A 27,650-nucleotide genomic window follows, 5' to 3' on the forward strand; every position below is an offset into this window, starting at 1 on the left:
GAAGCATCCTAGATACCGCGGAAAAGGATGGCCTTCATCTCTGTGGCGGTTGAAAGTGGAACGTCGGGAAACGGAGGGCGAAATTTATTTCTCGCGACCGTCGCAACCTCGGTGCTTCTTGCGAGCTGATAAAACAGTTGCGCGGTTAAGAAAAAGATTCGCGGCGATGATGAAAAATTGATTACCTTCGCCGAGTAATTGAATCGACGCGATAGAAGAACTTCTCTGGGAGGTACGGATTTTTTGAGCTTTCCTTCCTCCGTCGGGTAATGATATTTCATTAATTTGATTTCGCGACGGAACGGTGCTGTTTCGCTCCGACGGAGCGCTAGCGAAGGCTCGTTCGAGTTCGAAGGCATAGTCTTCCTTAGAATTCACGACAAAGCTTATAGTATTTTCTCTTTTACAGTTTATATTCAATTTTTCTCTAGCTGTAGAAAAGACCCTTTCAGCGCAAGAGGAAATGCTTAACAATGCTGATAAAATATTCGAATATTACATTATCGAAATGGCTGTAGACCTACTTCGAAGGCAATATCGCGACACACTTTTTCCGCGGACGTCCCTGTCTGCCTAGCGACCGCATGACGCATGTTTTACCGAAGAGAGTGGCATCAGCTTTCGAGATGCATCGTAACTCTGTGTGCCCGCAAGCTGCATGCTCGCGGTGTATCGATTACGCGAGATGCGCTCCGTAATAACCGAATCTCACGTGCGTATGCACATGTTCTCGCTTTCTTCTCGACAGATGTGAAGCGACGCCGAAGTTTCTACGACGAGGACTCTCTCGACGGCGATCTTCCTTTCGAGAACGAAGGTATCACCTTTTCAAGGGCAATGCCGAGACTAACTCCCCCCGTTTCCCCTCGAGAGCACATAGTTCACGAGCGTTTTTAATCATTCTAATCAAACATAAGCGATCAAAGAAGCCCTCTTCGGGTTCTACAATCCGTAGAGGAAAAGATAGACTCTCGGGATTTTCAGTTGAACGCAGAAATTAGCGATCGAAACGTTGTTGTCCATCAAACTCGACAGGACAATCAAAAATTAGATCCTTTAAAGTAAGAGTCGCGTGCCAGTGAACCAATCCGGGGAAACCATTAACGGTTTGCAGTGCTTACAAACGAAACAGCACGGAATCGAGTGGCGAGGATATCTAATCGATTTTCTTGGTTGTTCCCAGGACGGGAGTCGACAGGAAGCGCGAAAGACGTGGACAGGGCGAAGCTCGTCCGTGAGAGACAGAACGAGGAGCGGCAGCGGAAGTTGGAGGAGCTGAGACATCAGGCTCTCGCCGCGCAGCGTTTCCGGGAGCAGCGGGAGGAAGAACGCCGAAGGCGCATCGACGAGCTCAGATCGCGTGACAACGACAGGTTTGCGTTTTTTATTTTCAGCGCCAAAGGAAAATTACGACGCGACTAATCCCCTCATCGCTCGTGGAAACTAGAGATTCGCAAATTACAGGTGCTCCCTTCCTAAAGAGCACCGCTTCCCAGGTCGAAAGAAATGCTGATATTAAAGATCTTTTTCTTACGGTTTAGGATACATTTGCATCAAACTTTCCACCGCGATTCTCCGTTCTTTTGATTCGAATCGGGTAGAAATATGTCGAGACGAGAACGACTAACGATAACTCACCTCGAGGGGCGACTTTCTCCGACCTGTGACACGCGAGTTCAAAGCGACACGGAACACCATTGATATGTTTTAAATGTTCCTTACAAGATTACGTTCTCTACGAGGTTATAAGTTGACCTGGTTAATATGATGCCGGGTTAAACTGTTCCGACGTCGCAGGGAAGCCAAGAAAATTACCAAGACATCTGCGTAAGGTTCATCCGTTGCGAATAAACGATAGCCTTCCCTAGGCCTAGCACTCAGTCCTGATCTGAAATAAACCGCGATCAGTTTTTCCATTTACCCCTTATCCGTGTATATCTGTACACGATCGAACAAAGGATAGAGTCGCGTTTCCTATGATCGCGTGTCTGACAATTGCTCTTATTATCGTTTCAGAAGATATCAAGTCGAAGAGAGAAAGCGATTGATATGCGAGGCGGAGAGGGAAAGACGGGAGGCGATCCTCCGGAAGAACCAGGAGAGAGAGGCGCGCATAGAGGCAAAGAGGAAGAACATCGAGAGGTCCCACATTGTGTTCGCGTTCGGAAGCTCTACGCCAAGGATGCTGGAACCTGCAGACACCGGTGGCTCCACTTTCTGGGGAACTCGCAGAGCGACCTCTACCACCAACGTGATGATGTTCTCGGCTGCTCAGCCGTTGACCAGGAGATCCTCCGAAAGGGAGCTCGACGGCAGCAAGAAACGTGCCACTTCCGCCGGAGGACTCGACAGGAAACCTGGCGAAGGTCAGTGGTTACTCTTCTAATAGTTATCGTGATCACGCGTTCGCGAATCCTGTCGACGAGGGAGAATCACCGTGAAAATGAGCATACGCGATACAGCCAGTCGCGACAGACGTCAAATAAACGAGGCTCGTCGACATTGTGCATACATGTTTCGTTGATGGTCCTCAAACGCGTTCAATGAATCCCGATGCTTTGCAGAAATATGACTCGCGCCGGTGTAACGTGTCCCACGACCGGAATTAACGAGACAAAGAATTTCCTGTCGACTGATGTAGCTTTTGATAAATTTCACGAGACATCCAGAATGAAATACCATACAGAAATGCGCGGGACCGTTACACAGAGAATTGGTATCGCGTTTTCATTTATACCATTCGAGCTTGCACGAGGTTGATGCGGGGATTCGTATGGATTATTTCTTTTAAAATCGAAATACCGAATCTCTTTTGACGGTCTTTGATTAAATTTCAATGTGTCCTTTTTTTAGTTAACAGGCGACCTTTGTTCAAAGATAAACAATATAAATTGCCGGTAGATTAAATTGTTCGAGGGATATATCGTTCCTTAAATGAAAGATAAAGTGTATAATCGAATCGTGTAGAATACCCTGGGGCAACGAAACGCTGATTTCGTTAACTAGCTGCAGAAATTTGGTTGACGTCTGTCGCTCGTCGCGTCAATTAGCAGTTGTCGCGGAAAATTAGAGCCGGAGTCGCGAACTCGTGTAAGAATCGTTAGTGAACCGTGTCGTTGGTGTGAGAGTCTACATTTGTCCGGAATCTCGGAATCGGCGATAATCGAACGAAGGCCGCTTCTTTTCTCACTGCGTTCCCCACACATAGCGCTTCTAGTACATATAGTCGCGCAATCGGTGCCGCAATGCGTAACGCATGGATGCACATGGTTTCCAGAAAACTACGCAGACAGCGAAACCGAGATTGATATATTCGCGCACGTTGCTTGCGCTCTTTTCAGTTATGATTTCAGATCGTCCGCGCGTTTACCAGAGGCGAACGGAAACGAGAAACTCTGTTACGATCGTACGAGTTTCGACGTCGAAGAAAGTCGCGGCGCTTCATTCTCGATATTCGTTTAACATTTCTTTTTTATACATACATTTATATATATACTGAAATGTCAACTGTATTTAACTACCGAACATCACACATCGATCACCAACACACGACCATGATACTTCACACGATTTCCACGACTGTTCACAGAGAAAGGGACGATTTTCGCAGTCTTGTTCAAACTATACTGGAACGTTTCGATCCACTAGTTTAGGGTGGTGGTTTTTTTAAATAAAATTGTGAACGATATCGAGGAACGTTTGTAGATGACTCCAAACTGTGGGATCGAACGCGAATAGAGCTTGATTGAGATGGAAATGCGTCTCTTTCGTCGTATCCGCAAGCTTTACTACCAATCATAGATAAAAAAAAGTTGCGTCGTAAAGCATGATATGATCGATCCTTCTAGCGTTATCGTTTCGTTACATTATCGTACTCATGATGTATCTACTTTCTGTTTCTTTCAAATTCTTGATACAGTTTATTCGTCGTACACTTTTCATAGCCGTGTCCACCAGATTTTTTATTTTGCCGTGTTCACCACCAGACGCCAGAGTTTCAACGATACTCGAGAGCTTTTCTTTTGCTACGTATCGTTCCTTTTGCTAGCGTAGTATACCCTCACGTACACACGAGAAGCACCTCACCTTCGCTCGCCGACTTCTCTCGGTAATACGTACACGTGATACGAGAGATTGTGCCTGAGTAAACGTAATTTACTAGAGAATATTGCCCCCCCGGAGATAGATTCCCTTCGGTAATTAAGATACTTTGCATCCGCTGTTATCTATACTTACTTGGTGGTGGCTCTGTCAGGCAAAATGTATTTTAAAGTATCTGTAAATCGCACTATATCTAACTCATGCTAATAATCCCCCTACCCCTTAGTCTCTATCGAACTACCCCACCCTCAACCGAAAATTACAAAAAAAAAAAAAAAAGAAAGAAAGAAAGAAAAACGATATAAAAAGAAGACGAAAAAGAAACAGAAAAGTACCTAATGTTGCAGCGTTGAATGGTTTGTTTGCAGATATGAGAATGTCCTCGTCCATGTACGAGGTGTTCAATTGGAATTCTAGCCCTGATCCTCCCTTAACCCCTGCCAAACATAAGAGAGCCAGCCTCTCTCTGCCTCCTACAACTGACATCTTTGCCATCGATGATAAGTCTGATAGCGACACTAGGCGTCCGATGATTCAGCGGGCTGCCAGTGGTGAGTCCTGATGTCGAGAAAGAAAAACGTCTGCAACGGGGAGATTTTGTTCTGTCGTCCCAGAATGAGTTGTCGATACATATCCTTGTCTCTCATTCGTTAGCACACGCGGGATATACTATATACTCTCTTGCAAGCATGTCACTATCATTTAACGCTCATAGAAAACGTGTCTCTGTACACTGTTTCGAATGCGTTCGTCTCGCGTTTCGCGAAGTTGTGCAACACCGATGATCGCTGACCCGCGGCCAGGCATAAACGAATTATATTCAAACACCCGGGGATACCGAATAAAACGTATACGTTAATGAATTCAAGTTGTAACATCGGTGTCGCAGAACCCGTACCATTAGTTAGTCGTATGCATCCAATGCTATTCAAAATTCTATACTAACAATACTAACGCGTACGTTTCAACAGGCTGTACTAACAGTTTAAGATAAGCGCTGTTACGTTAGAAAATTACTCCATTTGTTGTTCGTCCTCTTAATCGTAGCGATTTAGTAAGTAATTTTTCGTACGATAGCAAAGAATTAATAGAGATCGAGAAGCTGAGGTGCCTCAACCACAGGATACAATTTTTCAACGTGAACTAGAGGATAGGTTACCTTTTAATTGTACACGCGCTTTCACGACATTCGCGGTCTCATTTTAAGGGGCCAATCATACACTCATGTCATTCACAAACTGATTATTTGTCAAATTCCATCGCGTCGCTTATCCATCAGTGGTTCCAGTAGAAACGTTTATCGTCGACGTGTACGTCGTTTCGAGTTACCAAATGTTTTAAAACGCTTAATTTCGTAGCAAATAGCTTGTTTCAGTTTGAACTATGTATACATGGAAATCGATATATTAATTTGGATGCTAATACAAACACTCTCTGCATGCACGGGATTTTCCGCGTTATCGTTTGCATGTACTCTATCGGTTACACGGCTTTCATAGATAGTCCAGTCACCCTGAATTTCTTTTTTTTTTTTCTACATTAATCAAAATATTCATGTCCTGTGAATTTTAGTCTAGAGTGACCGGGCAAAGTGACATTCGCATACGTTCACAATCCTCGCATTTGTTCCTGAATATCCGCGATAGACGATGTAGCATGCGCCTTGACGACACTTCTTGTTCAATTCCGCTTCTGGTAACGTTTTCGTATGTCGTCGCGAACCACACGCACATTGTTATCCGCTTAGACACACGACAGCATGAACAACAGCGCCAAGTTCGGCCAAGTAGTCGAAACAAACTAAAGGAATGCCGTGTACGCACACACAATTACCGAGCGAAACGTCTCCTTTTTGTGTTACGATGTTAAACAGTTTACGTGCGCGCCTTGCGCGTGTCGTTGATCAAATTATTCGAGGCACTGAGGATGAACGATTGGTCTATTTTAAAAATGCGATTTCATCTGTTTTCCTGGAGTTCGACGATAGTAGACGGAGTGAGAAACCCAGGCGGATTAAAAGTACCTAGTTAGAAGGTTAGAAATGTTTTGATCCGAGTAACATCGAGAGTGTCGTCAAGATGCATAAAGGTAAGAAGATTATTACTGTGTCTATTGTCATTCACACGGAGTCTAAAAAGCTTTGATGTTACGTAGAATATTATTCACTCCTCGATGCTAAGAATGTAAAAATAATAGCCAGATCAGCGAGAATCAGCGAGAACGTAGATTAGAGAGTACCGAACGATCGCTGTATAAATTAGTACGTTTTCATTTACGAATGCATCATTAAGGTACTGTGCTAGTCGATAGGTTCATTTGTGTGCTTGGTACGAAAAGCTCAATGGCATAATGCTAATGGCTAACTCCATCAACGGAGATTTATTTTAAGAACACAGACAACCTACGTCCTCGCCGTCGCATAGCTTTCTAGTTACCTCTCTTGAAATCAAGTTTGACCGGCCCTATGAGCTTCGGAGCCACTGCGCGAATAGTCGATCCTGCAGGCAAGTGGCGTTGTGTTTACCCTGTAGTCCGAAGAAACCTGTTCTGTCCTCAGTGCCTGTAACAATTCGATCGACGAGTGGTACATTATTATTATTACACGTTCACGTAGGGCGCGCAGATTTAGTCGTCGCTTGCCGCTTGGCTTGTAAAGGGGAACTCTTTACAGGTGAAGAGAGCGACGGAACGCCCGGAACACCTAGTTCGGTTTATCTGCGAGTGAACAGGAGACGCACCGACCTGATGCCGACGATACCGTCGCCGCGTGATGGACCTCCGTCGACGGGACGCAGCTCCAGCGCCAAGGCCTTCACACGTTCGCCAGGTAGGACTTACTCGATGTCCAGGCTGGATCAGCTGGCGCAGCCTCGGAAACGTCCGACAGAACTTAGCACACTGACGGAACAACAGAGCCAGCCTCTGAGCGCTTCTAGCATGAGTCGCAGCATGTCACATTTAGCTGCGTCCGGGGCTAAGAGCCTCAAACGCTCAGATAACTCTCGTAGCATGGGTACGTTGCCAGGCGCGGTCCCGATCCCGAGACCAACCAGGGCCGAGAGACTCCGTCGCAAAGCACGCGAGCATCAAAACCACCAGCAGCAAGGTAAGATCGTTCCCGTGCACTCAACTCAGAGATCTCTGCCCCTCATTCGTCGCAGAGATCGTGTAAATAGATTCTCCAAGCAAACCTGCCATCGAGAGGGTTCTCGTGGTAGAGCTCTCGACGTATCTGGCTTCTTACGTACCCTGACGCACCGCATAGACCTACAGAGATTGCTCCTGAACGATGTAAGAACGAAGTCCATCCTTTCTGCGTGATAACGACACTATTCATCATTGGTTTACGCGATGACGCAGTTTCATACTCGATTGTATATAATAAATCGAAAGGTTTCCACTTTGGTTACTTCATGAAAGATGTTGTAGAAGGAAACAGACATCCTCTTTACGAATAGATATAATACAGAGTGTAGCGTGATTAGAAATAATTGCAATGTATATCGCCAGATAATATTCCGTGGATATTCGTGTAATTCTCCGTAGACTCCAAGTACTCGGGCACTTGATTAACCGGACGTCAAGAGCTCTAGTTCGCGTACCTTTCGTTCCCAGATTCATCTTTGTCGTTCTCCGACGACGTACTCGCAGAATATGCTTCATACTAATTTGCGTTAACTCATCTCGCGGTATAGAAGTTCACGGTCCTCCAGAGAGGCCTGACGTAAGCTAGACGATGATAATTCTGCAGTCCCGTACGAGCCGTACACGTTTCAACCTTTTGTCTCAGAGTCAACATCAATACAAATGGGTACGAGCAGACAGGTTGTTTGAAACTACATTGTTATCATCGTTTAATACGTTCAAGCTTATCAATGAACATTTTACGGAAAGGTTTACATTTTACTCGTTCTAACGTGAGTTGGGTGCACATATGCATGCACAACGGATGCAGAGAGAAGCCATTGTGAATCAATAAGACAGAAAATCGTCGTACGATAGTTTCCAATATCTTTTTTTTTGTTATATATACATATATATATATATATGTCATGAGAAGACGGTCGGATGCTCGCTTGCGCATTTTTAAATAGTAACTAACAGAACGGCCTTTACGAGCGTTCCACGCTTTGTCTTTCTCTAACAATCGATAGTTAATAAACGATATTATAACAAATGACTGCATGAAGTTCTCGATTGTCACGTTAACGCGTTCGAATTGATTAACAAAACTCTCCTGCTAAGAAGCAACAGATCACGCCGGCTTTTCGGTACCAGAGGTGAAGGTCTAACGTTTTTGGTAAGCTACACGATTTTTTTTTTCAATACCTTATCACATATACACGTGTGTGTGTTTTTGCCCACAATCTGTACAGACGAATCATAATCGTATTTAGTGTGCAATACATTTCTTCGCTCTACTTTTTTCTTTTTTTTTTATTCGTCGATTTTCTTCTTTTCTGTCACCGTGTTACGGTGGTTTATGATTTTTCTGTATATTTTTACGTTCAGCCTGTTTTTTTTTTCTCTTTCATTTATCCTCAATGTATATATGTACACAACCGGCACAGACAATGATAATTTTTTTTTCTTTTTTGGTGGCGGTGCTTGTTCTCTTTTTAATTTCGCCTTTCGTTCTCATTTCTATCTCGATATCAATGAAAAGAAGATACAAAAGCGAGAGAGAGAGAGAGAGAGAGAGAGAGAGAGAGAAAGGAGACCAGTTTGTCGAAACACATTAAGCATTGTGCACCAACGATCCGACATAACAAGAAAAACTTTCGTGTGTCGTGATCGCACAACCACCCCGATACAAGAGACTCTTGAAACTTTCACAGCCCGAGTTCTCGCTGTTAAATCTGTTCGGAGGCTTTCAGGTGCGAGACGTGTCCCGATAAAAATTGTTCCCACGGTATTTGAGCAAACATCGCAAAGAATACCCTGTCGAAGTAAAATCGTGGTTTTTCCGCGAACGAATTACTTTGATAGAAGAAATACATTTCACTTGAATATATTAGTGCGATAGAATTCTGGCACGTATGCTGAAACATTCGCGTAGCTGTCCATCGTATCTTCCGATGGTAACTGTCCATATGCGATCGCTGACGCAGAAAATAGTCAGGAAGGCCATGCTTCAGAGGACTTTGAAATCGATGAGATAACCAACGTCGTAAAAATTCTAGTAGCTCGATTATCCAAGTATCTAGAGCAAACTAGTTGCAATCGTGGCTGAATCTTGTCCTGAAAAGATACGGCTCGCAGGCTGCGAGGCCTCCGACGGCTGTTTAACCGCGAATCACCATGAAGTGTCGCGACAACGCGAAGGTGTCGCGGTTTCGCGGCAATCTGTTTCTTTTGCACATAACGCGCGAACATAATGCATAAAACACGTAAATGAAGAGATGTTCACCTTGGGTGGGTACGCGTAGGCATCCGCAGCGGGGAGGTGACACCGAACAGCCCATCACGACCGCACAGCTCCATGAGCCAGCAAAGCGCCAGCAGTGTGGGCAGCAGTAACGTCAATCTGCGTCCCCGCACGACTGCCCCGCGTCGGCCGCGACCTGCTTCTATTGCCGGTACCGGTGTTTCGGTCACAGAACGACACAGTGAGCATGCCCTTTAAATTCTCTTCTTACTTAATCGCGTGCCCCATCCACCGATTCGCACGATCGCGTGCTGCGAACGCACAGGAAAACACAAATGGAATCATTCCATGCCGAATCGATCGTCTCCTGCACTCCGTGACAAGGATTTCGCGTAATATTAGGGATGGTTTAAATCGTCGTTTTACCAATTACGAGTTTCTTTACAAAATATAGAACGTTGGAGTTCGATGCACGATGTTCTGTACTTTGTAAAGAAATTCGATATCAGCAAAATGACGACTAAACTTTTTCAACTTCATCGAAATCCCCATGCGATGGAGAGCAAAGAGCGATCCGGCGTCGAACGATCCAATCCATTTTCTTCCTATAGATGGTAAATGTGTAAATGGACGCGGACGTTGTTTACCACTGCAAGGACCGTTCTTTAGTTTCGATTTCAATTATGTTCTCTCGATCCTTTGAAAATTGGCTCAAGTTTTGTTCGTTACTCTTGTTTAATTCTTTTTCTTTTTTTATTCCCCTTTGTTTCGATTGCACATTGAAATACCGTTTGTATGGAAACAGAAGTTAGGACGTGTCGCGAGTCACGTATTCTCGCCGCAGATCTGTTGGCCGACACGAAGCTGACGAAGGATTCGAAGCCCCCACTGCCAAAGGTCCATAATAGCACTCCAAAGAAACCTTCCACGCCGAAAATGACGGAGGCGAAGAAACCGACGGAAAAACTGACGAAGAACGCCAAGGCGTCCCCGCGGATAACCCCGAAAGCGACGCCGTTACAGAGCCCTGGAATCGAGAACGAACCGTTCATTCGCGAGAACACGGTGGAGATAATCAAGCACGACGTCAAGGAGGAGATTAAGTCGGAGGACAAGCACGAGGAGAAGAAGGACCAGGGCACAGAAAAAACACAAGTAATTGATTCCCTCCTCTACGTAACGAACAGTCGGAAAAATAATAAATAACACATACATTCCCCCGTTACAAAGAAAAACCGGTATGAGTCACTTGTCCTTGTTTAATTTCAGCAGGAAATAAGTGCTGCGGAACAGGGTACCGAGGAGGTTAAGCAGCAAGCTATCATCGAACAAACCAATTCTGTCGCGATGTCCAAACAGATCAAGGACGAAACCAATTCGAACCAAGAGAATCAACCAGTCGCGCCATCTCAAGAAACTCCCAAGAACACGAAAAAAGAAGACAACAAACAGGAGAAGAAGCCAGTTGAAGTCGAAGCGAAATCCGAAAACAATTTGGAGGAGCAGGTAGACATGTCAGGTGGGTAGCGAGTAAAGGTGCCGTGATCGAATCAGAGACTGACGATCGGTCGTTTTTCCAGCCTCTATGATAGCGAAGATTAGGATTACCACGGAGGAGGAGGCTAAGGCAGCCATAGCGGAACGCAGAAGATTGGCCAGAGAGCAAGCGGAACGGGAAGCCGAACTCGAACGTCAACGACAGGTGCGCTGTTAGGCTTACTCTATGAAAACTATTATTCGTGAGGATCTTGACATTTGATCTACAAGAAAATCTTTTAAACAGGAGGAAGAAGCGCGTTTAGAGGCCGAGAGATTGCGCGCCGAAGAGGAAGAGCAACGCCGTTTGGAAGAGGAAACGCTCCGTTTGGCGAACGAGGCCCGAGAAGCTGAAGAACAGAGACTGAGAATGGCGATCGAAGAGGCGAAACGTCGCGAGGAAGAAGACAGGAGAAGAAGAGAGGAAGAGGCGCGTCAGAAGCAGGAGAAGGAAGAGGCTGAGCAGAAAGCGAGAGAAGAAGCTGAAAGGTCAGAAAATTCGTTTAACCTTAGGAGTTTTTTGAATTCCATTTGATCAAAGAGTTGATCATTTTTGTCACGCGTCCAGTCATTCCTTATTCTTAGTGTTTTTGAAATACGTAATGTTATTGTTGCAGACAACGGATTGAAATGGCTGAGCGTCTCAAAAAGGAAGAAGAAGAAAGGCTCGCTAGACGTAAACGCGTCGAGGCGATTATGAGTAGAACTCGCGGGAAAAATCAAAACACGCCCACTAAGGTAATTATAAATTCGTGTGCGATATTTTTAAAGGCTTTTTTCTTTTTATGTTTACCTACGTTCTTTGTGCGTGCGCTTAATGTTTAGGGAGAGGGTGGCGATGGCGATGGCGATAAATTGAAAGAAGACAACAGTCCTAACGATGAAAATAAGCCAGTACCGGGTAGCAAAAACGAAGATGTAATGACAGCCAGTCTCATATCCGAAGCAACTCAACAATTCATTAGCGGAGAGCAGCGAGCTCATCATACGGAAAACAACACTACGGCGGATATTGTGCATAACGGCACGCATAGTAATGGCATTAACGAAAGTAAAATTGTATTGGATAATAATCAGGGTAATGTGGAAGGAGAACTGAATGGTCATCATACGAATCACGGAAATGGTATCAACAGTCAATCAATTACACTGGACAATGCCACCGTGTAAGTATATAAATATAAAAGTTACAGATTTGTGAAAACATTTACATTAACGTAAGAGTTACATATTAACATCTACGCCATACAAACAAGTCCACGATATTACTGGATTTCTCATCGATAGAAAATCAAACAAAAAAAAAAAGAAAGAAAACGACAAAAAAAATTTTGAAAGATTACATCGAAGAGCATCTCAAAGAATTGTAAGTTCATTTGTTTTAGATCGTTCGACAATAATATACTATATTAATGCCCGTGCAAGGCTTATATCAAACTAGCGTTCTCAACACTGCTGATTTATCACACATGCGTTACATCACTGCACTAGGAATTGTTTCATTAAATTTTCAACATACTCGTTTTGATTTTCGATACGGTACAGAGTAAGAAATATTTTTCCATGAATGAAATCGTTCCACTGATCCAAAAATCGTACGAATTCCTAGTACATAGAACGTTATTAATGCCGAATGCATATTTCATCAAGAATTTGTGCGAATACGATATATAAATATATCGACACACGCGACACTACGTCTTATATTTATTAAATGCAAATGCAATTTTTTTTTTTTTTTTTTTTTTAAACAAATTATGGCTAACAATGTAACTAAAATAATATAAATAATTGCACAATACTAGCCAATACGTACGTAAAAATGTCGACTGATTTCTAGGACCGTTCACGTAAAAATAATGCAACATGTATATTCAAAGTATATGATGAAAAAAATCAAGTTGAATCACGATATACATTACATGTAAAACTATAGTGTCACAAACGTATATACTAAAACACAAAACGACATGAAAGTGCAGTGTTGATGTTTGATAATTAAAACCGTTATATGTTTATAACGGTTTAACGGATACAAAAAAAAAACACTCTGTATTTCGAATGATTCAGGGTAATACTCTAGTCATTTATATAATGAAAGTTATTTATAGAGTCACGATGAATTGATATACACGCACACGCAATGTGAACTATAAATAACCGTCTGTGAAGTTTGTAGTAATTACTAGTCTATTTTCAAATCGTTGTCTATGATATCGCTTTTCTTCTACAATTATTCTACAGTATCAGTGCGGTTTTAATACAATTATTTTATACCATAGTTTCCACTGCTTCGAGTGGAAAGCAAACCATGAATAAAATGGCTAGAGTGTGAGCATTGTTTTCCAAATGAATATAAATTAGGATTAGAAAATGTGCCACATTAATTATGTACACGTATCGATTGTAATGTATGTTTTTATGCTCAGAATTGAAAAAAAAGAAGATAGAATACTTAAGAATTGACATTGATTTCTAAACAAAACAATTTAAACAAAAAAAAAACGTAAAATGCGAAAGACGATAATCCCGTATTTTTATCCTACAACATAAAAACACGTGGTATACTGATAATTTATTGTTAAATTGTACATATAATGAATTTTGTTGTTTGAGATGTTTTTTGTAGTACTCGTAAAGCAACAAAAAATTAAGTTTGAAAAAATATATGTACTATATATAGTTATTTAAAGAAACAAAGTTTATTGTGCTTTCCAAGAATTACATCGGAAAGAATTGCCTATAAAATTTACTTTAGGGCGGTAGAGATTGCTTTATATAAATTTATTCTGCAAACAATTTTACGTATATTGTACATTGCAAAAGTAGCCAGAGCAATGGTTGACAAATATGAAATGAATATACTGATAATTATTTATCGCTATTGAAAGATTTACCTAATCGCACGGCTATTTCAATAACTAACTAATAAATTATACGAAACATTATGATATCAACGGTAACATATGAGAGGTATGAAGAATGTATATTATATTGTCTATTATACTTATATATATATATTTTATAATTTGTATTTAATCATGTACTAGTTAAAAATATACTATTTTTAGGTAGACCTCTAAAGGAATATTGAAAGATTAAACTTATATGTACGTCGACTCTTTTTAGTAATATATTAATGGCATAAAACATGTAATATTATACGAAGCATGGAAATGTTAAACGGCTAACGGAGTTATAGCGTGAAATACCGACTAATCCATAATAAATTCAGTGTACATAATGTAAAGAAAGATAAATAGCATAAATTTAATGGCTCATCTAAACATTTTGTTTTGTAATTTTATCATACAAGCTCATCAAAGATCGATTAATTTTTACCCCTCGAATTATTACTTTTACTTATACTTTTATCGCAACGTCTAACGCATCGTCTTTGGTGAGCTATTATTTTATCTTACCTCCAATTAGTTATTATACAAGCTCGTTATGTATGCCTTAAGTACAGTGTTCATATTAAAGTTTCTTACTGCCGATTTTATTACCACCAATGCATGTTGTCAATTGATTGTATCAATATGGTGTGGCTTGTACTTTTCTTTGCTGTACTTTATACATGTTCTTTATGTTTGTGTTGTACATCATCCAGCAGTCGTGTCAACTTACTGTCTACTTTTGCTATGTACTATTTAACCTTCACATGTTTTAACATTACACTTTCGTTATATAATACAAACATATATTTAACACAGCCCGTTTCACAATTCCTATAGGAAGTGATAACCCATGTCGAAACGAGGCATGAATATTTTACAACGTATTTATATATGAATGAGAGAGATTCGATATAGAATACTAAGCGGATAGACATAATTGCCGTAACAAGATCTCTGTGAACCTGCTGTATGGTAGTATCTTGTATATAAGTTACATCTCTAATTTTGTCGAGAGAGAAGATTCTTTTGTGTGTCAATTGTGTTTCATATACTGTTTCATTTACGCCATAGACTGTTACATAAGTTCATGAGCACATATGAACGCTTTTTTATAGCTGCTTTACAGCATTAAAGTAGCTGCCTTTGAAAATATTAGTCAGCAAACATAGCGGTGACGCAAGAACGATTACTACGAAGAAAATTTATTGTACGATAAATTTTCACGGCAAGCATTTGATTTGGAAAAAAAAATTTTGCCATTATAATTCGATGCAAAACAGATGACACGAAGAAACGAAACGAAAAATATCTAATTGTTAATCGTTTATTTCCTTCGTCGTTCGTGAAAACTTTTAGATACTTTAGATACTCTCAAATTAGCTTCTAATTTAAGAAATTACGAAATTTTAGGTAGTAACAAATTCTATCGTTATGTGTATATATTAATATTAGTATGATAGTGTTCAAGGTATGAGTCATCTATAATTTGGCTTAGTCGATTTAGTAATTGTAATTTCGTGATACGAAATTACAATATGCTGAAGCCGTAGTTTCTAGTGTTAAATCGCCTATTATTTAGTATTTGTATGTTTCCTTTTTGGCTGATTTTATAGCAAACAAAACAACGTGACCAACAACCTGTTAGACCTAACGGAATTCGACTCTCTCAGTAATAGCAGTAGTGGTCCAATACTTGAACTGACATCCAATTTGGCCAACGAAGACACCCTCAACTCGAACCTAAATCCAGCAGCTATACCTTTCACTCCATTGGCCAACACATACATGCCAACCGCTGCTAACGTCAATGTAAATCCGTTCCAGGATTCTTTTATAAACAACAAACCACAAGATAATAGTCAAGTACCAGGTACGTGTATTCGTTTCTATCGCGATAACGTCATTGATATATATGATATAAATGTAACACACATATTCTTCGTCTGCAGATCTTTTATCATAATGCGCGTATTAAACATTCTGGTGAAAAGGAAGAAGAACAATTGGATCGAAATGCCCTGTTGCTTACAGCAAGCAATCTAGGTATCAATCTAAATGACGTCATTAACAAAATAATGTAAATAAGCGCTATCGATGTGTAGAAATGGAGATCTAAGTAGAGGAACGGGGGCACTACGTCAAAAAAAAAAAAAATAATAAAAACACAAATAGGAAAAAAAAATGAAACGACTACCTTGTCCTTAAACGTTGTCACGAGGAATGTAAAATAATATATAATGTTAATTAATAATACTATGCAAACAGCAAATAGGCACTCAGTCCGTTATAGTATGCTATTAGGATATAAATCTAATGTTTTAGAGGTCCTTTAAGGGAAATAAGGCCTGTTTATAACGTAATATGATTTGAAACACGCGTATATATTTTATTGTAAGAAATTTCGTTGAATTGATTTCACGCATTTTTCGTCCGTGCTCTTATGATGTTTGATGTTTATTGAAGGTCTTTTATCGAAAAAAATATATATACCTCCTCCTTTTCGAAGTCGGTTCAAAATGTAACGAAACGAGATTTCACGAATCCGAATAGGGGAATCAGTGCATTAATGAATTTGTATACGTGAACGAATGTGTAAAACGGCTTGACACACATAGCACAAGATTGCGAATTGGTTTGAAAGGAAAAAAGAAAAATGTATCATGCGAAACCGTATCTGCCAAAATGACGTAGGAGGTAAGCTCCAATGATTGTCCTTACATAAGAGATAGTATAATATTACCTTATAGAATTTGAATATAGAAAAGGAATCTATGTATAATCATATCCAGTAAGATGTTCTGCAGATATGATGTAAAAAAAAAAGGAAAAAAAAATACATTTCTTCCATACTACATTTTTGGGGCGTGCGCTCACTAGTCAAGCAATTTTACTGTTTTTATCGTTTTTTTTTTGTTTTTTTTTTTCTGTTTAGAAAACACGCCTAATATTGGTACTTTAGGTATCCAACTAGATTTTCATTACTGTTATGTTTTCGCGAATCTAACATAAATTTTCTAGCTGTGATGATGACGACGATGAACGAAGACGGCGATTACTTTGTGAAATAGCCACTGCATACGTTCGCGAAATAAACGGGACGATAGCTACGTTACTTTCTTTGTAAATGGTGTTCTGCTAGGCTGCGATAGTCGGTGGATCGCGAAGTCGCCGATTCAAACACTAGCGAAAGGGGCTTCAGCCTCGCCAGTTGTTTCATGAAAATCGAGTTTACGAAATTACATGGTCACGTTGCGTTATCCAGTGGTGGCTATTCGTTATAGTGGCATCATACTAGTATACAGATAGAAAACGATCATTTGAGAAGCATGACGTTATCGATCAAACATTGTAATTGGTGTCTAAAAACATGAGGTGTTTGCCATTGTCGTGGCGTACTATTATAAAATGGGTATCGTTTAGCATGCTTTGTGTTGTAACACGAATCCAACCTGGGTAAGGTTGTTTGTGTCGAGGGTGATAAAGTAAACTGGTTATTTTAATTTTCATATAATGGAAATAATAATAAAAAAAAAGGGGGGGGGAGTCATCCATGTGTCTCAAAGGATACCACTGATTTACGAACTCTGTACACCGTTTCACTTTTAACTTTTGACCTTTCTTTGTGTTTCGTGCTACATATGAAATATTACGAGTTTCCCTACTATCTTTTCGCATGTATTCAGTATCGCGATCGATCCGATGTAATTCGACGCTGTACGTTTGCTAACGGTTCTTTTATTCGAAATTATTTTATTCAAGGACTTCGAGCGCATATGTATGTAACATCGCAGTGCTTCGCGTCGCAAATTCACTCTGTCGCGCGATAACCTGCGAGCAAATCGTTTGAACGTGAACGAATGCGCGTTTCTTCCCTTCTTTCTCGAAAATTATAGCACACTCCTGTACAGATGCATACGATTCTAAGACAATTCCAATTGCCTAAATCGCTATTTTCGAGCCCGAAGCCACGGTACCGATAAGGGAATTCGAATCCGTCTTAACGCAATTTTTTGACGATATACTCCGTGAAAGATTATTTTTCACAACAAAAAGTACGACGTTGCTTTTCACGACAGAAGTATGCAATGACTATGTATCGTGTTTATTTATTCAAACTACTCTATTCGGTCTAACTAAAACTATTCTATAAGGACACGTAATTAATAATAACTATAATAATAATAACAATAATTGTAACCTCAATACATACGAAAGAATGTTTCTAAACAATACAAATACTGAGAACGCTAAATATCATCAGTCATGTCTAAAAATACTTCGTATTGTATAAACGCTTGTATGTAATAAACACTTAATATTAAAAATAAAAGAGATATTATTTAATAAGCCTCCTAATTGCTTTTAAATTTCACGTTCCTTCAACTTCTTCAGAAGGTTCAGAAGATTAAACATTCACGAATATCGTGTGTTCTTGTATTCATTGCTGCAGAAACGCGTGTAACATCTATTTTCATTTGCAACCGTAAGAACTAGTTGGTCCAGAGAGTAACGGGTGTCGAAAGCAACAGAGTATGAAATATGAAGCACCCAAGAGCGTGCCTCGTGGATACGGCTCGTCTCTTGGGTGCCACAGTCGTAAAAAGTAATGTTCGCGTCTGCGAAAATTTCCCGTGGACCCAGAAAGTCTAGACGTTCGCATAAGGCTCTTTCCAACGCGAAGGATTGTCTCTGCAGTCTATAGAAAAGCGCTTTCGAAACTTGCTAACTCTTTTTTCTTTCTATTATTCACATCCGTCTTCGAGTCCTGGCCCGCTACCCCCCCCCCCCCCCCCTTACCTCCCTTACTTTCCATTTACCCTTACGTGCGGAAACGCGAAACACGTTTTCCAGGTGAAACTGGCATTTCTTTCAGCTGCCTCGTTTCGTTTCAATTTCAAAACCCACTTCGAGCTTGCCCGCTCCGAGCCCGAGAGTGTCGAAAGTGTTCCGCGTCCCATTACGGGGATTTATATTCCAATTAAAAATATTACACTCCGCCGTGAGAAATTTTAAGGTACTTAGCGTGTTCTATGCACAGAGAGATTCGGAGAAAAGGGTCAAGAAATTACGAAGCACTCGTAAAGGTAAGTAAGAAAGTATCCGATTCGCTATCCCACTCTGCACATTAATCGTGTAAGTATACTACTCGCTCCTGTATGTTAAATATCAACACGAGTGTAAAAAGTGTGTTTTCTAAATAAAATTCAATTTGATTCGCAGTTTAGAGATATAAATTTATTAGATTGACTGCACATATTCTCTATATCCATAACTTTGCATTAACAGTCAAGCGTTATCACAATTTTGATCATTTCGCTTTCCTACTTTTTAAACTTTCGTAATGTTCACCCATAAGCCTCCAATAGGCGCGGTCAAGAAATACTTTGCTGATAATCGTAAGGGAAGCTGCGTTTTTGGGGACAACTCGAGCTTGTAGCTTCTCACCAGAGTAGCTATGCAAGCTTTCATCTGCAGTATAGCGATCCTCATTCCGAGGCATATTCTTGGACCTTCACCGAAAGGAAGAAACGTCATTTTTTGTATAGATTGCTTCCTGTCGTTGCTGAATCGTTCCGGGTCGAAAACTTGAGGATCTGGCCAGTATTCGGGATCTGTGTGCAGCGCGTGAACGGGTATACAGATCGATGTTCCAGGTTTCACTCGGAAACACAATCCATCAGATCCTTGAAGCTCGAATTCTTCTGTGCATTGCTTTGACATAAAGCCTGCTGCGGGATACACTCTCTGCGACTCGCTGATCACTTGGTCCATGTACGTCATATCTTTGAGAGCATCAAACGTTAAGGTACCGCCGTGTTTGGCAATCGTGGATGTAACTTCATTCCTCAACTTCTCTTGAACGTCTGGATGAGTGGCCAATTGGTATCCGACGAAACTGAGGGTGATGCTAGACGTTTCGTAGCCGTCAATGTAGAAAGTAAGCGCTTCAGCTGTGAGTTGCTCCTCGTCCAACGTCTTTCCTTCGGATTTATCAAGATCGATCATCACTTGGAGGAAGTCGTTTCTCGGTATCGAGGACTTTCGTCTCATCTCCAGATTTTCCGAAACCACGTTCCTCACGAACCTGTCAACCTTCTTTGGCACAAAAGCGATCTTCAGTACTTTACTGATCTCAGGTATGAAGACGATGGCAGCATGAGCAAGCGCGTTCCTCCAACCAGGCTGAAGCATACCTCTGACAAGTTGATCGAAAGACTTGGAATGCATCTCGTCGTCCATGCAGTATCCCTCGACGCCAAAACCAGCATTTGCCACGACTTCGCCTGTGAATCTTGAGAACAGATTCTTCAATTCAACTTCGTACTTGCCGCTCGGCTTCAATCGTTTTTCCAGAAAGTCTTCGAATTTTTTGCACACTCCGTTTACAGCGACAAAAAGCATTTTTAATCGAAGGCCAGAAAACGCGTAGGTGAATCGCTTTCTTCCTACTGTCCACACATCGCCGACAGTGAGGAAGGGGTTCTTGGCTGCCAACGGATCCAACTCGGGGTGAACCACCATATCGTTCTTATGAAAACTCGAGAAGTTACTCTGTAAGATGGTCTTTATCAACTGTGGCTCGCGGATAAGTAGCGTCGGGGATCTCATTTTGTAGAATCCAATCATGCTGTGATTTTTATTCTCTGCGTATATCTTGCGAACCATTTCTGCGATACTTGTCCTCAAAGTCAATACAGGCAACAGATGGCCCAGGTATGGTACCACTCCTTTCGCTGTCGGAATTCCATGCCTCTTCCAATAAGTGTATATGTTTACGAAATATAGAATCAGTAGTGTCAATGCTCCCACAACAAACGTCAACCAGCTCCATGCCATTCTTCTAGCTTTTGCGCAAGAAATTCTAAGAGCGACGTTGTTACGCCCAGCTCTCACCGGCTACTGAAACTATCAAATCCAATTCGCATCGAATATTATGCACGTTGTCCATGTGTAGTGTAACGATGCTACATTTATCTGTGAAATGATATCCAAGGTTAACGATGTTAAATGTCAAACTCTACATGTTGCAAGAGCCGTTCCAATCATGCTGTTAACCAATGAATATAAGTTATCTCCGTAATCTACTTCGATAACATTGATGGTGATATTCTTTGGGTGGTACTATCGTAGCATACCCACAACTCGATTACTATAGAAATACAGAAAATTTGCAGTGGAAAACAACGGATGACAGTATCAATAATCGAACTTTTATATCGAAATTGTTTGCGATACATAATAAAATTACGAAAATTAGTTTCAGCTTTACATCAAATTTTGGAAATATTCACCCACAAGCCTCCAACAGGAGCAGCCAGGATGTGAGTTGGGTATAATTGTAAGGGAAGCTGCGTTTTTGGGGACAACTCGAGCTTGTAGCTTCTCACCAGAGTAGCTATGCAAGCTTTCATCTGCAGTATAGCGATCCTCATTCCGAGGCATATTCTTGGACCTTCACCGAAAGGAAGAAACGTCATTTTTTGTATAGATTGCTTTCTGTCGTTGCTGAATCGTTCCGGGTCGAAAACTTGAGGATCTGGCCAGTATTCGGGATCCGTGTGCAGCGCATAAATGGGAATAGAGATCACTGTTCCAGGTTTCACTCGGAAACACAATCCATCAGATCCTTGAAGCTCGAATTCTTCTGTGCATTGCTTCGATATAACACCCACAGCCGGAAACAATCTCTGCGACTCGCTGATCACTTGGTCCATGTACGTCATATCCTTGAGAGCATCAAACGTTAAGGTACCGCCGTGTTTGGCAATCGTGGATGTAATTTCATTCCTCAACTTCTCTTGAACGTCTGGATGAGTGGCCAATTGGTATCCGACGAAACTGAGGGTGATGCTAGACGTTTCGTAGCCGTCAAGGTAGAAGGATAACGCGTCAGCTGTGAGTTGCTCGTCGTCCAACGTCTTTCCTTCGGATTTATCAAGATCGATCATCACTTGGAGGAAGTCGTTTCTCGGTATCGAGGACTTTCGTCTCATCTCCAGATTTTCCGAAATCACGTTCCTCACGAACCTGTCAACCTTCTTTGGCACAAAAGCGATCTTCAGTACTTTACTGAGCTCAGGTACGAATGAAATAATAGTATTCGCAATCGCGTTCTTCAAATTTGGCTCGAGCATAGCTTTCCCCAGCTGATCGAAAGACTTGGATTGCGATTCATCGTCCATGCAATATCCCTCGACGCCGAAACCAGCGTTCGCCACAACTTCGCCCGTGAATCTGGAAAACAAAGACTTCAGTTCAACTTCGTATTTGTTGGTTGCCTGTAGCCGCCTCTGGAGGAAATCCTCGAATTTCTTGCACACTCCGCTCACAGCTCCGAAAAGCATTTTCAATCGCAGGCCAGAGAACGCGTAAGTGAATCGTCTTCTTGTGATTGTCCACCCCTCGCCATTCATGAAAAAGGGATTCTTGGCTAGCAAAGGATCCAACTCAGTGTGAATTGTCATCATGGCATTTTTGTGAAAACTCGAAAAATTGCTCTGCATGATGGTTTTTATTAACTGTGGTTCACGGACAACTAGTACCGGGGACCTTATTTTGTAAAACCCAATCATGCTGTGATTTTTATTCTCTTCGTACATCTTGCGAACCAATTGCGAAAGAGTTGTCCTCAGAGTTAATACAGGTAACATGTGGCCCACCCATGGTACCACTCCTTTCGCTGTCGGAATTCCCTGCCTCTTCCAATAACTGTATTTGTTTATTAAATAGACAACCAACACAGTCAATCCTCCAGCAACAAACGCGAAACAGGTGAACACCATTTTTGCTACTTTTTGCGGAATAGATTCTAACGTCTACGCTAACCACTGCTGTCTGCGGTTACTGTCTACATCAGCATAAATTTATAGCGAGCCGTGCGCACGATGGATGTGTAGTAGTACGATAACACGGATGATATCGTATCAAATTGCGAAACTCGGATTAAATTAGACTTGATCGTTATCGAACCGCGCGTCTTTTTTAACTTGCTATTATGTTGTTCGTGCAAACGATAGAAAACACTCTAGCCGCCGAGAAGACTGTTATACCATGGACCGCTCAAGCTATAGTGTAGTCCCTAACCGACATCTCTCATGCCAAAGTTACGAGTAAGCAGTTATGCGCAAGCGTTACAGTCAATGGGCGATAGCAGGAAGGAAAGGCGCGAATTGAAGAACAATAACAAATACAAAATAAATGAAAACCGTGGTTAAAAAATCATTTATTTAACAAACCCAATATTTTGGTTATTTTAAATAGTGTTGCTGGAAACAGAAGCTTCCAATGATTATTTCAAACAATTACTCTTGTATTTGTTACAAATACAACGTTGCTCGCACTAAGATACGTATGGTACAAAATAAGATATTATTTAACACTTTCTATGTTATTTCTTTTCGGTAGATTAAGATTATATAACAGTTTGTCGATTCATTGGCGCATCGTTCACACTGTACCGTACTCATGCTCGTATAGAAGTCTCAAAGTTTCGATATGTGCACCCACAAGCCTCCGACTGGCGCAGTCAAGAAGTATAACGGCGATACTTTCAAAGGAAGTTGCGTTTTTGACGACAGTTCGAACTTGTACCTTTTAACCGTAGTTGCCAAACAAGCCTTCATCTGCAACAGTGCCATTCTCATACCGACACACATTCTTGGACCCTCCCCAAAAGGAATGAATGTCATTTTTTCTATGTTATTCTTCCTGTCGTGGTCGAATCGTTCCGGATCGAATACTTCCGGGTCGGTCCAGTATTTAGGATCCAGATGCAGGCCGTGAATAGGTACGATGATCTCTGTTCCAGGATCGACTCGACAGGATAGTCCATCCGATCCTTCAAGCTCAAATTCTTCCGTGCAGCGTTTTGTCATTATGCCTACGGCGGGATACAGTCTCTGCGACTCGCTGATCACTTGATCCATGTACGTCATGTCCTTGAGAGCATCAAACGTTAAGGTACCGCCGTGTTTGGCAATCGTGGATGTAATTTCATTCCTCAACTTCTCTTGAACGTCTGGATGAGTGGCCAATTGGTATCCGACGAAACTGAGGGTGATGCTAGACGTTTCGTAGCCGTCAAGGTAGAAGGATAACGCGTAAGCTGCGAGCTCTTCTTCGTCCACTTGCTCTCCTGATTTTTCAAGATCGATCATCAGTTGCAGAAAGTCATTCCTAGGTATTGTCGAGTTTCGTCTGACCTCTAGATTTTCCTTGACGATGTGTCGTATGAATTTATCTACCTTCGTCGGTACGAAAGGAATCTTCAGAATGTCGTTGACCTTTGGCACGAAGAATATAATTGCGTTCAAAATACCGTGCTTTAAATCTGGTTCGAAGAGCACCTTGCCCAGTTCGTAGAAAGACCCTGGGTGCGGTTTATCCTCGAATGAGAAACCCTCGATACCTAAACCAGCATTCGCTATGACTTCACCGGTGTATTTTGCAAACAAAGACTTCAATTCGACTTCGTACTTGTTGCTCGAACTCAGGTGTTTATCCACATAGTCCTCCAATTTCTTGCAAACTCCCTTGACAGTCTCGAGAAGGATTTTCAATCTCATGCTGGAAAACGCGTAGGTCAAGCGTTTTCTCCCGACCGACCATTCCTCACCGTAATTGAAGAACGGGTTCTTGGCTAACAGAGGATCCGCGTCGCGCTGAATTTTTAACCCGTTCTCGTGGAAGTTTGAAAAGTTGGTCTGCATGACGGTCTTTACTAACTGGGGTTCGCGAATCAACAGTACCGGTGCTGTTATATTGTACAATCCAATCATACTACGATTTTTAGTCTCTTCGTACACCTTGCGATACAATTCCGATATACTCTTTCTGAAAGTTACTATCGGCAAAAAGTGACCCAGTATCGGTACGAATCCTTTGGCTGTCGGAATCCCTTTTCTCTTCCAGAGAGTGTATTTGCTTATCAGGTGGACAAACAGCAGGGCTAGCACCGCTGCTGCAAGCGCCAAAAACATGGAAGCCATTCTTCTTTTTATTCCCAAGAAGAAACACAGCCGATGTTACTACTCTCGAGTCCAAGCGAGTACTGAGCACATGACAGTGCACTCGCGTCATATAATGTGCGCAGTAAGACCCGACAAAACGTATCACTTTATGTATGAGAATTCCAGGGACGTTCCAGGTTTAAAAAATTGTTGTCCGAAAGATATCGTTTAGTTGGAGCGGTTCATTAATGTTAATCGCACCGCAATGCCTCGCTATGATCTCTTTTCAGCTTCCATATAATTATAGCGTTGTATGCTAATTTGAATGATCGAGAAGTTCTTTTGACTAACATTAGCTATGGATTTAACTATTCCAGGAATCGAATAGATATGAAAACTTTGCGATACGAAGATACTTCTAACACCTCGACTAATATTAAAGACAAACGAATAACACTGTCAATAACTGAACAAATAACGCTTCTGTTCTTGTTGCGTTGTAACATCCTCTATCTCATATCGTTTCTCGCTCTCCGGTATTAATGACGCATCATTCATTCCATCCCACCCACTTAATAACGTTATGTCTGTCTCGCCATGTCTCACTCACTCTGATTGTAGAGGAGGCGTCCTTGATTCGCAATCTTCACGCGCTAAATCCATGACACTGTCGTATTAAGGCTGCAGTTACATCGTTATACTTGTTTTGCGTCAGAGCTACAGCTCAGTATCGGCGGCGCCGAGCGTCGGCGTCGTCTCGATTTGATTTTTGCGCAAAAGACGGCACCCTGCAAACAATTTTAAGATAAACAAAATCACACTCGAACGAGAGCCACAACGCTACGACACGACGCTGCAGTTTTGCCGCGCTACAAAACATACAATTTATGAAACGCTACGTTATCGGACGAACACGCCTCGTGGATCAAGTATTGATTAGATCAAGTGTAATAGTAAACACTAAAACTTTAGTGCGTAAACAAACTTTAGATAGAATTCTCGCATTACACTGTCGCATTTCGAAATGATTATTTAGTAAACAGGTTTTTAAACTGTTTTTGTTACGAACATCGGGACCACTCCTTAAATTCTCGAAATGTTGACCCATATCCCGCCAACAGGCGCAGTCAGGAAATGAGCCGATGATAATTGCAAGGGAAGCTGCATTTTTGGCGATAGCTCGAGCTTGTAGTTTCTCAACAAGGTTGACAAGCAAGCCTTGATCTTCACCAACGCCATCCTCATTCCGACGCAAATCCTTGGACCCTCGCCGAAGGGAAGGTACGTCATCTTTTCGATGTTCTGTTTCCTGTCTTCGTTAAACCGTTCTGGATCGAACACTTCCGGATCCGTCCAGTATTCTGGATCTAAGTGCAGTCCATGAATAGATACGATAACCTCAGTTCCAGGCTCGATTTTGCAAGTTAGTCCATCCGATCCTTGCAACTCGATTTCTTCCGTGCACAACTTGCTCATGAGCCCCAAAGAGGGATAACACCTTTGCGACTCGTTTATCACTTGATCCATGTACGTCATATCTTTCAAAGCTTCGAACGTCAACGTACCGCCGTGTCTGGCGATCGTGGACACAATTTCCTTTCTCAATTTTTCTTGAACGTCCGGGTGACTCGCTAATTGATACCCGATTAAGCTGAGGGTAACGCTGGACGTTTCGTAGCCGTCGAAAAAGAAAGAAAACGCATGAGCAGCAAGAACACTTTCGTCCAACTTTTCTCCTTCTGTCTTTTCGAGATCGATCATCAATTGAAAGAAATCGTGCCTTGGTGTTGGCGTATTTCGTCTAGCCTGCAGGTTCTCCGAGACGATATGCCTCAACAACGTGTCCACCTTCTTCGGTACGAAGCTAATCTTCAACAGATTGTTGAGCATGGGCATCATGAATATAATGATATTCAGAATACCGTTCCAAAGACTCGGCTCGAAGATCGACTTGCCTATCTCATCGAAGGACCCTGGGTGCGGTTCGTCCTCGAAACTGAAACCCTCGATGCCTAAGCCTGCGCTCGCGACAACTTCACCGGTGTATCTTGAAAACAAAGACTTCAGCTCGGCTTCGTACTTGTCGTTAGATTTCAATCGTCTCTCCATAAAGTCCTCGAATTTCTTGCACACGCCCTTAACACTCTCGAAAAGGATTTTCAATCTCATGTTGGAAAACGCGTAGGCTAATCGTTTTCTTCCGATGGACCAATCCTCGCCGTAACAGAAAAACGGATTCTTCGCTAGTAGAGGATCCGCGTCTGGTTGTATCACCCAGCCGTTTTGGTGGAAGCTCGAGAAGCTGCTCTGTATGACGGTCTTTACCAACCGCGGATCACGGATCAGTAGCTTAGGAGACGTTATCTTGTAGTATCCAATCATGCTGTGATTTTTGCCCTCTTCGTACATCTGGCGATTGAACTCCGAGACGCTTGACTTCATGGTCGTCAGCGGCAATACGTGGCCCACGAGCGGGACTAATCCTTTCGCGGTCGGAATTCCTTGTTTTTTCCAATAAGTGTATTTGTTTATCAGGTAAAGGATCAGTAGGGCTACTGCCCCTAGAATGACCGTCGAAAACTCACAAGCCATTTTGCCTTCTATTGGACAGAACGAAACGAACGTTCTTCCGTTGAGCAGTGTGCTCGAAGACTACCGCGACATTTGGATAACGATAGAGCTTATATACAATACACTGTTGATATGCGTAGCAGTCTGTATAAAGTCTACAGACGTGTGTGTGAAGTCTATAGACATTGGTGTAAAAACCGAATGGTAGATTGAGCATGCATGGGGGAC

At 41.8% G+C, this 27,650-nt stretch overlaps 5 protein-coding genes across 44 annotated transcripts in view; 1 reads left to right on the forward strand and 4 right to left on the reverse strand.

Annotated features, from left to right (window-relative positions):
* Nucleotides 1-16,385, forward strand: part of LOC128874271 (MAP7 domain-containing protein 1) — a 166,231-nt gene extending 149,846 nt beyond the window's left edge. For 18 of the 40 annotated variants that reach the window (XM_054118844.1, XM_054118852.1, XM_054118864.1 and 15 more), the window contains 14 exons: nucleotides 749-817; nucleotides 1,184-1,373; nucleotides 2,017-2,366; nucleotides 4,470-4,652; nucleotides 6,773-7,207; nucleotides 9,531-9,710; nucleotides 10,275-10,624; nucleotides 10,739-10,988; nucleotides 11,050-11,171; nucleotides 11,253-11,494; nucleotides 11,623-11,743; nucleotides 11,831-12,171; nucleotides 15,516-15,772; nucleotides 15,852-16,385. In XM_054118844.1, the coding sequence (XP_053974819.1) occupies nucleotides 749-817; nucleotides 1,184-1,373; nucleotides 2,017-2,366; nucleotides 4,470-4,652; nucleotides 6,773-7,207; nucleotides 9,531-9,710; nucleotides 10,275-10,624; nucleotides 10,739-10,988; nucleotides 11,050-11,171; nucleotides 11,253-11,494; nucleotides 11,623-11,743; nucleotides 11,831-12,171; nucleotides 15,516-15,772; nucleotides 15,852-15,865 (3,104 nt within the window). In that variant the 3' untranslated portion in view covers nucleotides 15,866-16,385. Of the gene's footprint in view, nucleotides 1-748; nucleotides 818-1,183; nucleotides 1,374-2,016; nucleotides 2,367-4,469; nucleotides 4,653-6,772; nucleotides 7,208-9,530; nucleotides 9,711-10,274; nucleotides 10,625-10,738; nucleotides 10,989-11,049; nucleotides 11,172-11,252; nucleotides 11,495-11,622; nucleotides 11,744-11,830; nucleotides 12,172-14,076; nucleotides 14,293-15,515; nucleotides 15,773-15,851 lie in introns of those variants that run through there. The other 22 variants (XM_054118858.1, XM_054118854.1, XM_054118863.1 and 19 more) reach the window with 9 other exon arrangements.
* Nucleotides 16,386-17,981: 1,596 nt separating this feature from the next.
* On the reverse strand, nucleotides 17,982-20,882 carry LOC128874278 (cytochrome P450 9e2-like). The gene has a single exon (XM_054118872.1). It carries the CDS (start codon nucleotides 20,737-20,739, stop codon nucleotides 19,231-19,233), a length of 1,509 nt encoding a protein of 502 aa, XP_053974847.1. The 5' UTR covers nucleotides 20,740-20,882; the 3' UTR covers nucleotides 17,982-19,230.
* A 286-nt stretch (nucleotides 20,883-21,168) lies between these two features.
* LOC128874276 (cytochrome P450 9e2-like) lies at nucleotides 21,169-22,957 on the reverse strand. The gene has a single exon (XM_054118870.1). It carries the CDS (start codon nucleotides 22,683-22,685, stop codon nucleotides 21,174-21,176), a length of 1,512 nt encoding a protein of 503 aa, XP_053974845.1. The 5' UTR covers nucleotides 22,686-22,957; the 3' UTR covers nucleotides 21,169-21,173.
* A 140-nt stretch (nucleotides 22,958-23,097) lies between these two features.
* LOC128874279 (cytochrome P450 9e2-like) lies at nucleotides 23,098-25,027 on the reverse strand. The gene has a single exon (XM_054118874.1). It carries the CDS (start codon nucleotides 24,888-24,890, stop codon nucleotides 23,385-23,387), a length of 1,506 nt encoding a protein of 501 aa, XP_053974849.1. The 5' UTR covers nucleotides 24,891-25,027; the 3' UTR covers nucleotides 23,098-23,384.
* A 486-nt stretch (nucleotides 25,028-25,513) lies between these two features.
* On the reverse strand, nucleotides 25,514-27,483 carry LOC128874277 (probable cytochrome P450 28d1). The gene is made up of 2 exons (XM_054118871.1): nucleotides 25,921-27,483; nucleotides 25,514-25,639 (listed from the first exon to the last, which is right to left on the reverse strand). Exon 1 carries the CDS (start codon nucleotides 27,441-27,443, stop codon nucleotides 25,935-25,937), a length of 1,509 nt encoding a protein of 502 aa, XP_053974846.1. The 5' UTR covers nucleotides 27,444-27,483; the 3' UTR covers nucleotides 25,514-25,639; nucleotides 25,921-25,934.
* Nucleotides 27,484-27,650: the final 167 nt, after the last annotated feature.

The sequence above is a fragment of the Hylaeus volcanicus genome, chromosome 3 (assembly GCF_026283585.1).
Source record: "Hylaeus volcanicus isolate JK05 chromosome 3, UHH_iyHylVolc1.0_haploid, whole genome shotgun sequence".
Taxonomy (NCBI): domain Eukaryota; kingdom Metazoa; phylum Arthropoda; class Insecta; order Hymenoptera; family Colletidae; genus Hylaeus; species Hylaeus volcanicus.